Source organism: Myotis nattereri, assembly GCF_964212035.1.
Source record: "Myotis nattereri genome assembly, chromosome: 9".
In the NCBI taxonomy this organism is placed as follows: domain Eukaryota; kingdom Metazoa; phylum Chordata; class Mammalia; order Chiroptera; family Vespertilionidae; genus Myotis; species Myotis nattereri.
Genome location: NC_138084.1, coordinates 80060008 through 80074235, shown reverse-complemented (window position 1 = coordinate 80074235; position 14228 = coordinate 80060008). Strand labels below are relative to the sequence as shown.

The following is a 14228-nucleotide window of genomic DNA, read 5'->3' as shown; positions in this document are numbered from 1 at the left end:
CCAGGAAGCACTGCCTGCAGCCCTGGGGCTGGTGGGGGGCCAGGCGGGCACAGGTCGCTGTGGTTTGCCAGGAAGGGTGGGCATCTTAGGTGAGACAGTGTGGCAAAGGCTTATTCACTCCCCTATATTTCTGGCATGAAGCAGGCTCCTCGCCAACGTTTACTGAGTTCACACCACTACTCCAAGGAGAGGAAGGACAGGAGTCAAGGAACTGGTCCCACTGGTTCCCCCTGGCCCGGGCCCAGCACTGGAGACCGGAGGCCGTGCTCCATCCCTCTCAGCATCTACACCCAGAAAGGGGGCAATCAGGGTCCAAGAACTGCGTCTGTTGTTTCTTTAATCGAATGCAGACTCATTCATAGAAAACAAGTGCAACCACAGCTGGAGACAGACAGTAAACGGAGCTCTGAAAAAACCCAACCCACCTCCTCTCCCAGCCCAGGGCGGCTACACAAACACACTGGTGAGAATAAAACACATTCCCATCTCAAGGCAGGGCCTGGCCCGACTCCCCAGCCCTGGCGTCTGGAATGGACCAGGGAGGGCAAAGGGGGCCCAGGACCAGAGCAGCCAGGGTGCCCAGAGCTGGGTTCGTTCAGTGTAAACTCCAAGGTGTCACATGCACGTGTGACCAACACAGGACTTGGCTGACGACTGGACGGAAACGAGCCAGCCCTGGGCCCAGAGCGAGACTGGAGCGGGGCAGAGGGAAAGGTCATGGCCCTCCTCGAGCCCCTTCTACGGTAGGCACTGGGCTCCTGCCACGGCACAGGAGGCAGGTGGGCTGGGCTCTTCGTACCCTCCCTCCATGGCCCCTGACTTCTCGGACAATGTCAATGGCACTAATGCCCCCAGCTGGGGCTTGGCAGGGCTGAGGGCCTGGCCAGAAAAAGGATGAGGGTGAGTTGCTTTTTCTTTCCGAACCTGGTGCTCGCATCAGTCTGGGGCTGATGGAACAGGAAGTGGCCTCGGAATCCAGGCCTCAGGTCAAAGGCAGTTCTCACGTATGAGCTGACCCTCACTGCCAAGAGTCGCAGGGCCCTTGGCAGGTCTTAGCACCATAAGCCTGGCACCAGCTGGCCAGTCCCCCAAATCCTACGCCCCTTCTATCTGGCCGACTAGAGTGGGCAGTGATGGCAGTGAGGTACAACCCCGAAGAGCCACGGGGCCTGGCACAGGCCAGAGAATCAGGCCCCGACTGAGGAGCCGGGCGCTGGGCTCCGGGCGGAGAAGGGCAGGACAGGTGGGATCTGAGGCAGGAGCTGGGCGGGCAGCACTCCCCCTTTTCCTACAGAGGGACAAACGGAGAGCCAAGGACAGGGGCCTTGGAAGGTGCCAACACTGATAAGAAAGCAGCAATTTGGCCAACATTTGGGGTTCCAGGGGAGCAGGCCTCCTCCCCGGCAGGGGCAGCTGCAAGGCTCAAGGCCAGCCTGTGACTGTCCGGGGCCACGCCTGGCCGGGCCGTGGGATCCCACAGCCACGGCACTGGGCCCAGAGCGAGCGCGGTGGCTCGGCTAGAAGACGTAGATCTTGTCCCGCTGCACGGTGTCCAGGTCGTCGTCCAGTGTCAGCAACACCTGCGGGGCAGCCGAGTCAGGCACAGCACGGGGAGCCTGCACCCCCTCCCTCCCGGCAGCCAGAGAGGCTCCCGTACCAGGAACGACCCGAACATGGCGATGGAGGAGAGGAAGTGCCAGATGTCATGGTCATCAAAGAAGTCGAGGAGGATGCAGTCCCGATTGTGCTCCCTCGACTCGGCCGGCGTTTTCTGGACAGAAACAGGGAGAGCTGCTTGCTGACGCGGCCCTGGGGGGACAGCGCTTTCTCCCGCCTCGCCCCTCGCCCCTCGCCCTCATCTCCTACATCTAAGACCCGGCGCCCCTTACATATGCCTCCCTGCTCTGCCTCTCCTCCTCGCCACTCCACTCGACTTCCTCCCCCAGATTTTCCTTCCCTTGGTCTAGGAGCAGAGGGTGAAGAGCTGGAGGCGCTGGACGCCTCCTAACGCAGCCCCGTGTGGGACCCGTCGCCCTCATCAGCCTCCAGGGCCCTCCAGGCTCCTCTTCTTTCCAAAGCCCAGCTGTCAGGTGACATAGCCCTGTCCACGGGCAGCGACAGTGGCCGCGCACCCAGGTCTGTAACTTCTTTTCCCACAGACACCAGCTGGGCCTCTGGGTGCCTGGGCTCAGGCCACAGGGAGGACCAAGGCCCCGCCCCGCCCCGAGAGCCAGTCCTCACCTGGCTCCTGCACCTCCCACCTAGTTCCGCCTCTGCACCACCACCCCGGTCACGGCGTCTGGGACAAGGGCCTTCCCCATCACCAGGGTCCTCAAGGCCAAGAGCAAGACCTGCCTCTTGCAGGCAGTTTTCCTGGACCCTCACTCCCGGGGCCTGCCCTCTGCCCTTCCGTGCCTGCCCTGCCATCCTGCCAGGAGCCGCAGCCCCTCCTGAACTAGACGATTAACGCCTCGAAGGCAGAACCCAAACCAGACTCGACTCGGTTACAGGACTGAAGCCTGCCCATGGCAGGTGCCCTGGAGGCAGAAGACAGCCGCTCCCCACTGTGCATCCCCGGACAGGCCCCTGGGCCCCTGGCCTCAGCTGCCCCACAGGCACAGGGGGCGCCACGCAGGTTCACTGGCAGGAGGACTGAACACGAAAGCTGCTGGGAAGTGAAGTGCTGCTGCGGGCCGGCCGGCCACTCCAGATGAGTCTGTGGGTGACTCCCCACCCCCAGCAGGGGGCCCGCTCACCTGCCAGGTGCTGAGTCCCTGGAAGAAGAAGAAGAGCGCGAAGCCCCAGACCACGGAGGTGCAGACGATGCAGAGCAGAGGGATGAGCTTGATCCTCTCCCCGCTCCGGAGCTGGGGGGTGGGGGGTGGAGAGAGCAGCCTGAGGGCCACTCCTCACCCTTCTCCTGGCCTGCCCAGATGCGCCTCGTCCATTACACAGCTCAGCCTGCCCGACACGAGCAGCTGGGGTCCTCACCGCCGATGGCCACCCTGCTGGGCCTCCCTGTGCCCAGGACCCTGTGCTGGTGGCGCCCTGGCCAGGCGGCCCTCTGTGCGGGGCTCCTCTCACACTGGACAGCGCAGACTCAGTGGGCCCCGCTCCTCACCCCTCCCTCCGCACTGAAGTGCTAGTTCCCTGGGCCTCTTAGAACATGCCGGTGCTCTGCAAGTGGCCCTTAGGACCAGGCTGGCTCTCGGGGGACACTTGCAAGAGCATGAGCCCCCCAAGCCCCGCAAACCTCGCTGGCACAGACAGGTGGGCAGGAAGACGGTCTCAGCCATCCCCCCCCCTCCCCCGAGGCTGAGCAGCGGCAAGCGCAGGCTCAGCCCCTCACCTTCATGATGATGTAGAAGGCAAAGTAGAGAAGCAGGTTGCAGATGCCGATGGCCAACAGGTAGGAGGCAAAATCATTGGGGCGCATGATGAGTCCGTACGCAGCCCTGGCCAGAGGGAGGGAGCTGGTGAGGCAGGGGCGGCCGGGCCAGGAGGGCCTGCTCTCAATCCTACTCCGAGTCTCACGCTAACCTGGGGTTGGCTCAGCGGCTACAGAGGACTCTAGAACCCCAGTGCCCACACCTCTCGTCAGCCCCCATTTCTCACACCCAAAGGTCTCAGCGCCCACCCGCCAGCTGCCGCAGACAGTGGCCAGACTCACAGCGACCAGTTGATGATGTTGCCCATGACCAGCAGCACCATGCGGTCCTAGAGGGAAGCAGAGACGGGCTGAGAGGGGAGAAGGCCCAGGTCGGTCCCCACCCCCTGGGCCTCAGCTTTGCCCCTGCCTCCCCCGCTCCTGGAGGGAAGAGAGTAGATGGAGGAAGGGGGCTGGGGAGCAGGCAGGTACCACGTAGAGGGGCCCGCTGCATTGCCGGATGCAGTCCGTGTAGAGCACGTGGAGGATGCGGCGGCAGATCCCCGAGTCTGCAAGAGAGAAGCTTCTTTCTTAGGCCCGGCTGCGCCCGCTGAGGGGGCCAGGGCCTTTGGAGGCCACCGCTGTGCGAGGCCTCATCTAATTCCTCACCCGGGGCGTCCTCCAGGCCCAGTGAGAGGGCAGACCCAGGGCAGACCCACAGCCCCTCACCCTGGAGGCCCCATCCCCGCCCCTGCCCTCACCCAGCTTCCAGCGGCCCATGTAATAGAGCTGGATGCTGAGGAGCAGGGTGGCGACGATGTGGATGACTGAGAAGACAATCCAGAACGCGGTGTTCCCTTTGCCGAAGACCTGCCGGCCAAGGGCAAGGCTGAGGGGCACGAAGGAAGCTGCTCCCCAGCCCACCCTCCCGCTGGAGGCGTTGGGGGAGACGGGAGGTGCAGGGCCCCCTGTGGGCCAGGGAAGGAGCAACGCTCTGCTGCAGGAGGTGGAGAGGGTAGAAAGGGTGGGGGTGGGGGGGGGGCGGTGAGAGGGTGGAGAGGGTGGAGAGGGAGGAGAGGGAAGAGAGAGGGAGTGGAGAGGGAGGAGAGGGAGGAGAGGGCACGTGTGTGCGTGCAGGCACATAGCTGGTTCAGGCCTCACCACGCCCAGCACCGAGAAGAAGATGACCACGGCCAGGCATGCGTAGGCGCTGTAGGCGCTGGCGTTGATGTCCGGGTGCCGCTTCTGGTAGAGCTTGAGCATGCAGAGCCCGGCGATCATGTACATGAACGACGTGTCTGGAGTGGGGACGCCCCCGTGAGCTGTAGCACCACTACCGAGCCTCCACAAGGACCCCCGGCCCCCACAATCAGAGTGGGAGAGCGCCCACCCCGCCCCAGGCCACAGAGCCAGCTGGTGGTGGGCTGGAGCTGGCCCTCTGGTCCCTTCACTGTCCCCCCCACGCCCCTGCCCCCGACTGGCTGTCACCCACAGTCTGCCTTCCCGTCAGGGACCACATTCCAATGATGCCCATGTTCTGAAGGAAGGTCACAAACCAAGGAAGGGGCGCCACACTGTTCCCCTGCAGCTGCTGCGCCCAGGGACCCTGGGCGACGGGGACAGTGGTGACACGGGCAGGTCCTCGCTCTGGTTCAGCCCCACTCACCAAACTGGAAGTTGGTATAGTTGGGGCAGACGTGGTAGCAGGCGCTCAGCAGGCCCTCCATCATGAGGGCTGTGCCCATGGCGTAGAACAGGCCAAAGTGTTTGGGGATTCCGCACTCCTGGTGGGGGGAGGGGAGGAGAGGAGGTGAGGCAGGAAGGGCCTGCAGGAGGAGCTCCTGAGAGGAGCAGGCTGCGGGCGGGGGCGGGGCGGGGCCGCAGGCTCCCACCAGGGCATAGAGGTCGTTGCGCAGCAGGGCCCGGTTGTGGTTGATCTCCCGCTGCAGGATGATGAGCAGGAAGAGCAGCCCCAGCAGGATGTACCCCAGGTTGCTGAGGATGTTGTTGAAAGCGCTAGGAGGGGCACAGAGGACACAGGCCTCAGCCTCTCCCCGTCCAGGCCGGCACACGGAGCCTGCCCCTTCCCGGCTACCACTGGCCTCCCAAGAAGGTCCTACCTGAGGTTGCCCAGCGGGTGGGCGCAGAGGAAGTTGTAGTAGCAGATGTCCTGATTCCCTGTGACATTCACCACCTGCAGGAGGGGGAGGAGGGGCTGCTATGGCGCCAAGCTCAGCCCCATGCCCTGGGGAGGAAGAGCCAGGCGCCAGCAGGGGCTGGGCCACCCCACCCCACCCCACCGTGGACAGGAAGTGTCCCCAAGGCCAGCAGGTGTGTGCACAGGTACCCCAGGCAGTCCCCTTTGTGACAGTCACTGTCGACCCTCTCGGGGGTGGCTGACCCCCTGGGTGTGACGGTGACTAAGTTCTGACTGAAGTTCAGGGAAAGGGAAGGGACCTGATCCCACCAATCCCTGCAGAACCTGGGGGAGCCCTCACTGGGACTGCGCTTCTGCAGGTGAATAAACTGATGCTCAGGGCGGTTAAGTGACTGGCTCAAGGTCAGCCAGCTGGTGAAGCCGGGATTTGAACCCAGTCCCGGCGCCCTCAGCCCTATGCCTGCTCCGCCCGGGAGCCAGCCCCTGCTCACCGTCTGGTAGGTGATCACCAGCTGCACCACCGGGAGCGCATAGAAGACAGCGATGGTGGCGATGTTCCTGAGAGAGACGGCGGTGAGGCGGAAGGGCCCACGGCCACCCCACCCCACGTAATGGGAAGCCATTCAGCCCTCCACTCACCAGAAGTAGATCTGGTACTTCTTGCGCAGAACACGCTTGTCCTTGCGTGCCAGGTCGGCCACACAGAGGTATTGCTGGGGAGAAGCTGGAGTGAGCCCCTCCCCCCACCAGGGGAGAGCACAAGAAGGGCTGACGCCGATGGGCAGGGTTCTGGCCGCCCGCTGCTGCTGGCCCATCAGCCCAGAAGAGCTGGCGTTGAGCCAGAATCTGTCTCGCCGCAGGGGAGACCTCCTGGGCTGCACAGGAACTCTCCCTGCCTCAGGAGCCCTGAGCAGGACCACCCGGGCGCCAGACCTTGGTGTGAATGACAGACCTGGAGCGAATGACTGACTGACCTTGGTGCGAATGACGTTCTTGTCGGATTCAATGTCAGTCAGCGTGTCATAGTCCTCCTCCTCCACGGAGCTCATGGAGTCCAGCCGTGGCCGCGTGCCCACAGGGTCCAGGGGGCGGTCTGGGGAGAGCAGGCAGGAGGGGTTCCCAGTGGGCACAGAGCTCAGGGTCCGTCCCCACCCACCTGGGCAATTGTCACAATTTCTAGGCAGAGGGACGAGGCAAAATGGGCTCAGAGCGGGGGCTGTGGTGGGCTCAGGCCCTGGGGGAGGTACCAAGTACTCCTAAGTCCTTGGGGGAACCAGCGTGGGCTCTGCAGAGGCCACTACCTAGGCATGCGCCAGCCTGCCCCTCGCTGAGCGAAGGCTCCCAGGCCAGGACTCTGAGCAGCCCCAGCCCCAGCCCCAAGCAGCAGGACTAAATCGGGCAGAAGTCATGCTGATTAGCAGGTGCCCAGCCGAGTGGGTTCTGAGGAGGCACTGGGTGAAGACCAGTGGGCCCGATGGTCCGAGGCTGCTTCAGCCTGTCCTGTGCCCCCGCAGCTCCCTCCCGTGGTCCCTGCTTGACCAAGGCCCCGAGGCCAGGACATGCGCCCCTGTCCGAGGCCCTAGCCCAGGCCAGGGAGCCAGGTGCTGGCAAACGTGACAGCAAACAGGACATCTGGCCGGGGGAGGGGTGCCAGCCCACCAGGCCTGCTCATCTCAGAACACACAGAGCTGGCAAGCATGGGCATTAGAGGGGGCCATGCGCAAAGCTGCTTCCGGGCCCCAGCGGAGGGCCAGGGCGCCGCCCGGCAGAGCTGATTGGCAGAGCAGCTCCACCCCGCCCCACATCTACCCATGGCAATGCACAGCTGCCGCATCTGGCCAAAGGGAAGGCGCCGCTTGAACTGGTCGTGCCCTTCAAAGGAAAGGAGAGTTACCAGGGAAGGGGAGCCCAGGAGGAAAGGCCGAGGAGGGAGATGGGGGGAGACAGCAGGCCCTTCCCGGCCCCAGCGTCTGGCAGAGAGGCGACCGCCCACCGACAGGTGTCCAGGTGTCGCCGCACCACCCGGCCCACTCACCCTGGTAAGTGTAGGAGAGGTCCGCGGTGTCCATGCTGTCAACCAGACCCTCGGTGGACCCGGAACAATTCTCTGCAGAACAGCAACTGGTGAGCACAGGCCTCAGGCAGGGCGGAGCCGGGCTCTGAGGAGGCTGACCCCCACTTGCCCCATGGGGAGGCAGCCTCCTCGGGAGACGAGGCTGGGAGTGGCCAGCAGTCGCTGGCACTGATACATACCGAAGGAGCCATAGTTGTAACCATCATAGGGGGAGCTGCCAGGGAAGGGGTCAGCTAGGACCCGAGGGTGACCTGCAAGGAGACGTCAAGGTCCCTTAGCCCTGGGAGCAGAGAGGCCAAAAGCCATGGAGAAGAGACACAGAGGAGCCATGGCAGTAGCAAAGAACAAGCACCAGCCCCAGCAAGCACAGCCCACTCCCACTGCCTCCCACCTCGCCCTCCTCCCATGTGTGTCCCCAGTGGGAACCTCGCCACTCTTGTCCTCCATGAAGAGAGATACCAAGGAACAGATGTGCCTCAACTGCCAGCAGCAAGGATGGACAGCATGCCTGCCAGGCCCCCAGCACCCTGCGTGCCCCTCTCCCACTCTGGGCTCCAGCCCCTCTGCTTACCAAGGAGAGAAGCTGAGAGGGAAGGTCCCAAGCAGGAGGGAGGACAGAAAGAGAGGAATGGCAGAAAGGAAGAGAGAGTGAAAGGTTAATAATCCCCGAGATGTGAGCCCCGTGTCTGCGGCAGACCCAGTGCAGCTGGCCCCCGAGGACGGTCAGGTGGCAGCCTTAGGCGAGCGAGGCAGGGACGGCAGGCAGCGCCCCAGCCCCACGGCAGTGTCACTCCCAGCCTGGACATCCGGAAGCCCGCAGACAGCGCCTCCAACCCCGAGGGAGCCACCCCCCAGAGCACAGCACTCTGCCCTCCCACCCAGGCCCTCCAGTACCGCTTTCTGGGCAGGCTCGGTCCACCGCCAGCAGCAGGGTCTTCTTCCTCTGCCTGCAGGGATAGAACCCAGAGGCAAACCTGAGGGGCAGGACAGGGTCCCTCCACCCTCCCCACCCATGACCCTGTCCTTCATTCATGGTCCTATGGCTCTTCCCAGGCTGGGAAGCAAGGTGGGGGTCTCCCTGCCTGGAAAGGTCAAGAGCAGGCGCTGGTTTCCAGAGAGGCCCCTGGACCACAGACCTAACAGGGGCTGCTTTCTTCTACCCTGGGGGCTCAGACCCTGCCAGGCCATCTCCCCAAACCCCGCCCCCTATGCCCCAGAGCGGAGGGCCCAGCAGTTGCTCCTTACCTCCAGTTCTCCCAGCAGGCCAGGAGGATGGTCAGCAGGTAGAAGGAGAGGAAGATGCCCAGGCAAAAGAGCATCCCCGCCACGTAGGCCTCAGCTGTTGGAAGGAAGCAGGATGCCGAGCACACCAATCACGGCGCCCAGGGCCCAGCGAACCTCTCACCATTTCTCCCCTCAAATGCTAAGGCCCAGCCAGTGTGCCCAACTGGCCGTTCCCCAACTGCGCCAAACCCTGCCTCGGTTCCTCCTGCGCTCCTGTTGCTCCCTCTGCAGGAACTCTCCCCTCTCCTTCTTCCTCAAAACTCCACCGGGACTTAACCTTCAGCACAGAGCAGGGATCCTCTAGGAACCGGCCCTCCTGCCCCACAGGGCCCTCGCAGCAGCGGCTCCCGTCCTCTAGACAGGCGCTCCCCAGGATGCAGCTGGAGCACCTGGCACACAGATGTGCTCCACAAATATTTGCTGAATAAAGAATCCGCATAGGAGAGGCAGCGTCTTCCCTCCCACCCCCACCTCATGCTTTTATCTCCCACTTTCTCATTACAAAGGGCCCGTTCCATCGCTCAGTAAATATTGACCGAGCATGACTAAGAGGCCGGTTCTTCCCACCAATTTTGCACTAAACTTCACAACTTCGTGAGATCACAGGGACAGATCCTATTACCCCTGTTACAGAGATAGGGAAACTGAGGCCCAACGAGATTACCCTGCTGCTAAGTGGCACAGAGAAAACCAGACTCAGCTCGCTGCTCTTTAGTCATGCATTTGCACCAAGTTTTATTGGGGCTCACCTCGGGCCCTCCCATCACGAAGCCTGGCTGAGTAGGCCTCATCCCCCTTCCTACCCCAGGGCTGAGGCAGAGCCGCAGGCCAGTCCAAACCTTCACCCACACTCACATGTGACTGCGCGAGACACCAGCACGGACAGGGTTTTCTGGCGGTGCCCTTGATCAACCGGTTCATCTGGAAGTAAAATGTCAAACTGGCAAACAAAGAGCTGCCTAAAGCTTAGCTAGAGCTGGTGGGACCAGCCCCGGGAGTCTGGGAATGAACACCGGTATCCCACGGGCCCGCGAGTCAGTCTCACAGGCTCCTCTGCCTCCCAGGAAGGGGCCAAGTCCTCCCCCCGCCAGCCAGGCCCGGGGCACAGAATTACCTTCCACAAAAGGGTAGAAGGGCAGGGAGCCCCCGCAGGCCTGGTCTTCCGTCTTCACCACCACCACCACGTAGAAGCTGTTACTGGGGAAGTCTTTGCGCTGCAGGGTGACGACGATGACATCATCATCACCATCGTCATGGGATCATCAATGTCATCATCAGCACCATCCTTTTCTGAAATTCCTTTGGGCCAGAAATTATGCTAACCTCTCTTTATGTGTTATTTTACTCAATCCTCCCAAAGGTCCTAATGAGACAGTATTATCATTATCGCTGCTGGACAGGCTCAGAAGTTAGCTTAGGGTCATGCTGCCAGTAAGGGGTAGTAGAGCCACGATTATCTGATCCCAAAGCCTGAGCCCAAAGCCGGGCGAACAAATGTGTGTCCCCCTGTCACAGAGCCCAAGGGTGCCCCATTAAAGGTTGGGCGTTGGCAGGGGAAGTGGAGGGCCACAATGCCTCTGGCAGCTACATGACTGAATGTCACGACACATGGCGTCCCTCCCTGAGCCGGCGTCGGTTCCGCCCTTGCCAAGTGCTGGCACAAAGCTTCAGCGAGGCCCTTTCCTCTCCTTGCTTTCCTCACAGTGAATGAGTGGCCACGACAGCCAGAAGGGCACGCTGCTCTTTCCTGTCCCCAAAGGCAGCTGGGATTCTGCTTCGACCCCAAGCCTCGGGGACCAGTGGGCCGAGACTCAGTCTTGTGGGCAGGGGAGGAGGGGGCAAGGGGAAAGGAGCAGGGTCTGGAAAGCCAATCCCCAGCCACCTCTCCCGGCCATGTGCGTCCCTACCTGTACAGTGATGGCCGCCTTCTTGGTCATCGTCTGGTACATGCCGATGAAGGCCACGTTGTTGTCCAGGTCATAGACAGGGCACTACAGAGGGGGCAGCAGATGCAGGGACCTGTCCCCTCTCAGCAGCAGCCCTACTACCACGGGGGGAGTGTACGAAGGCAGGCCACTTACCAGGACATCCTGGATAGAGATGACCGAGCAGGGGAAGGCCTTGTTCGAGGTCACCTTGACAATTACTGAGTCTACGCCCTCCGGAAACTCATACTTGAAGTACTAAGGGTGGAGGGAGGGCACAGGGTGAGCCGTCTCAGAAGGATGCCCCTCTGCCCTCTAGAAGGGGACCGTGTGAGAGGCCTTGACTCTCAGCAGCCCCCTTTTGTGGACACCCTCCTGCTGACGTCAGCTGGGCACTCTGGACAGGGCCCAAGGCAGGCGGGAGAGAGGGCACAGACCCCGTCTCCGCACTTGCCGTGCTGCCGCCCGTTACCACCTTGGGCCAGAGCCTCTGCTTCCAGACTCCCCAGGGCGAGTCCAGCCAATGTGGAACTCCCAGAAGACCACCAGCCACTCCCACCTTCCACTTCCCTGTTTATTCTCTCGAGGGGCAGTCAACAGGGGACCCTACCTGAGGCTGCGCTGCTGTTGTATTGAAGCTGAAGAGCTCCCCGGTCCTGTAGGGCAGAGAAGAGCCCCCAAGGTCACCCTCAGAGCTGAGGAAGGAGGCCAGTCCCACCACCCCCTCGCTCTCCCCTGCGGACCTGAGCACGAAGTCGTCCATCCGGCTGACCTGGAGCTGGTACCTGGAGTTGACCGGCGACAGGGTGGACACATCCACGTAGAAGAACTGGACCTCAGACTCATTCTTGGTGGGGGGCTGACACAGCGTTCGCTCCACCTTCTGGTAGAGGTACTTGCGCTGAAACCTATGACCCAAAGCAGAGTCGGGACGTGACTACTGTCCCCGCCGGCACATGACTGCAGAGGAACAAGGCCCCATTCCTCCACGCTGGCTCTCTGCCACCCCTACCCCTGCCCCACCAGGCTGGCAGACTCGGGTGCTTGGCTTGGCCTCATGCCATTGACCAGCCTCCTGGTCTGGGGACGGAGAAGAGAAGCAGAGGGGCTCCTGGGTGGTGGGAGACCCCAGAGAAGGACTTGGGTGAGGCTCTAGGCAAGGCCTCACCTGGGCCTCCCCCGGCCCGATCCCCAGGTCCTACTCACAGCCCTCGCAGGATGAGGGGCACCTGGAAGGACACCACGGCCTCCTTCTGGCGGACCACGAACAGCAAGGGCGCCCCCTTCTGCTTGCTGAGGACGTTCACGGACACACGCACCCCTTCCGTCTGCAGGGAAACGGATATGCCTCAGCGGAGCGAGGGGACCACCGCTGCCACCCGCACTCAGAGCCCCAGACTCTCCCCATCCCGGTCAGGCTGGGCGCTCGCCACGCCCCTTCTCCCGCCAGAGCAGCCCCTCTGCAGGGGCTGGTGCTGCCGCAGGAGGCTGTGCAAGAGGCAAGCTCCTGGGCGGCAGGTCCCGGCCGGCACAGGACCTGAGCGACTGCAGGGCCTCACTTCCCACCGGGAAACGCACGGAGATCTTGGGCACCTTCGGTGCCCCATTCCTGCCCATGCCCATGGGATGCCACACGTGTGTGTACATGCGCGCACACGCACACACACGCGCAGACACGCGCGCGCACACACACACACACACAGGCACACAGACACGCGCGCACTGACACACACACGCGCGCGCGCACACGGACATGGGGGAGCAAAAAATGCTTCTCCACTTTCTTCCTCGTGAGCCAGAAGCTCCCACTCCCCACTCATCAGCACCGGGGCACGGACACAGGGGCTGCTGAAAGCCAGGAAAGGAAACTCTGTCCCGGCTCAGCCCACGGGGCGGGGCTGGGGAGGTGCCTTCCCACCTCTGAGCCTCAACTTCCTCCATAAAACGCAGACACGCTCAGCGGGGCGACAAGGGAAGGGACGGAGACGGCGGGAGTTTAAGGGAAAGTAGGAGACGAAGTAAATCCCGTGGGTCTTGTCTGGACGCGGAAGCCCAAGCCCGAGGGCAGCCTTCCCCAGGGGCAGAGGCCACAGCTCGGGGGGTCACCCAGCCCCAGGCAGGTCCAAAGCCCTCCCCCCCTGAAAACAACTCAGGGCCCCGGCTCCGCGCCCCTGCTCCCCAGGAACGCGGCATAAGTCCCCGCACGTCAGCTCTCCTCCCCGCCCGCCCGCCCAGCCCCGGGGCAGGACGGAGCGAGGTCGGCCGCCGCGTCCCCACCGGGACGGCCCTCCGGCCTCCGCCCGCCGGAGCTGCCGGCTCACGCCCCTGCCCTTCACCGGCCGCCGCCCCCCCCTCCCCCCGCCCCGGGTCTCGGGCCCTGCCCGGGGCCAGCCCGCTCCTCCCTCCGCACCGACCCCGCGGGGCTGCCCGGTGCCGGTCGCGGGGCAGGGTGGCCGGCTCCGCTCAGACCGCATCCGGGGGCAGGAGGGCGGGCGGGGAGCGGGGACGACACAACTTCAGACCCGTCCGGGGGGCCTCCGAGAAGTCTCGGCGGCCGAGGAGGGCTGGTCGCCGGGCTCCCGGCTGCGGGGCGGGGGTGTGGGGGGGGGCCCTCACCCGGTTGCGGGTCACCGTGTGGTTGAAGGTGTAGATGTTGACCAGCTCGCTGTTGACCTCGTCCACGTAGAGGTGCTCGAACTCGGCGTCCTTCTGCGACACGTTCTTGGGCCCCAGCAGCCCCAGGTGGCCGTGGACCGACGCCGCCAGGAGCGCCAGGAGGGGCAGGCGCAGGGCGAACATGGCCCCGGCAGGGCGGCGGCGGGCAGGACTCCTCGGGGACAGGTCGCGGCTCCGGCCGCAGCCTCCACCATCGCCCCAGGACCAGAACTTTAACCCCGGCCGAGATTAGGAAACGTCCCTCCCGGGCCGCCGCGGCGCTGCCCGGGCACCGGCGGGCGGGGCGGGAGGCGGGGAGGGGCCGGGCCGCGGGAGGCCGGGTCGCGAGGGGTTGAGCGCGGCTCGGAGACCCCGCGGCGCCCGCCGGGGAAGCGAGGGACGGCCGGTTGCTGGGAGCCCGGAGACGCCGGACGGAGGCGGGAGGGCGGGAGCGGCCGCGAAGGGAGGAGGCCGGGGCGGGGGCGGTAGTCACCCGACGCCGCGCCGCCCTGCGAGTGGCCCGGAGTGCGGGCCCTTTAAGGGCAGGCGGGCCCCGCGGCGCCGCGCCCGGAACTGGGGACGGCGTGCGGCGCCGCGAAGCGGTAAACAGCCGGGCTGGCGGCCCGCCGGTGACGTCAGGGGAAACTGACACAGATTTAAAGGGCCAGGTTCCGGATTGCGCCTTAAAGGGGCCGCACAACTCCAGCTGGAAGCCTTCGGTGGATTCCTTTTCCGCTCCGGCCTCTTCTTACGCTACCCTGCCTT

General features: G+C 64.1%; 1 protein-coding gene across 2 annotated transcripts; it reads right to left on the bottom strand.

The window, feature by feature from the left end:
* Window positions 1–320: 320 nt before the first annotated feature.
* SIDT2 (SID1 transmembrane family member 2) lies at window positions 321–13750 on the bottom strand. Of its 2 annotated transcripts, XM_081098533.1 has the most exons (27): window positions 13425–13710; window positions 12015–12136; window positions 11552–11716; window positions 11419–11464; window positions 10965–11066; window positions 10791–10874; window positions 9998–10097; window positions 9739–9804; window positions 8845–8938; window positions 8494–8546; window positions 7779–7850; window positions 7561–7632; window positions 7335–7397; window positions 6500–6618; window positions 6165–6238; window positions 6017–6083; window positions 5488–5561; window positions 5260–5383; window positions 5034–5151; window positions 4529–4665; window positions 4129–4237; window positions 3860–3936; window positions 3671–3717; window positions 3350–3455; window positions 2757–2867; window positions 1658–1771; window positions 321–1580 (listed from the first exon to the last, which is right to left on the bottom strand). In XM_081098533.1, the coding sequence occupies exons 1-27, from the start codon at window positions 13605–13607 to the stop codon at window positions 1518–1520; spliced, it is 2562 nt and encodes an 853-aa protein (XP_080954659.1). In that variant the 5' UTR covers window positions 13608–13710; the 3' UTR covers window positions 321–1517. The 2 variants fall into 2 exon arrangements, with proteins under 2 accessions (XP_080954659.1, XP_080954660.1); XM_081098534.1 differs by lacking the exon at window positions 7335–7397 and having other exon boundaries at window positions 13425–13750.
* Between the last annotated feature and the right edge of the window lie 478 nt (window positions 13751–14228).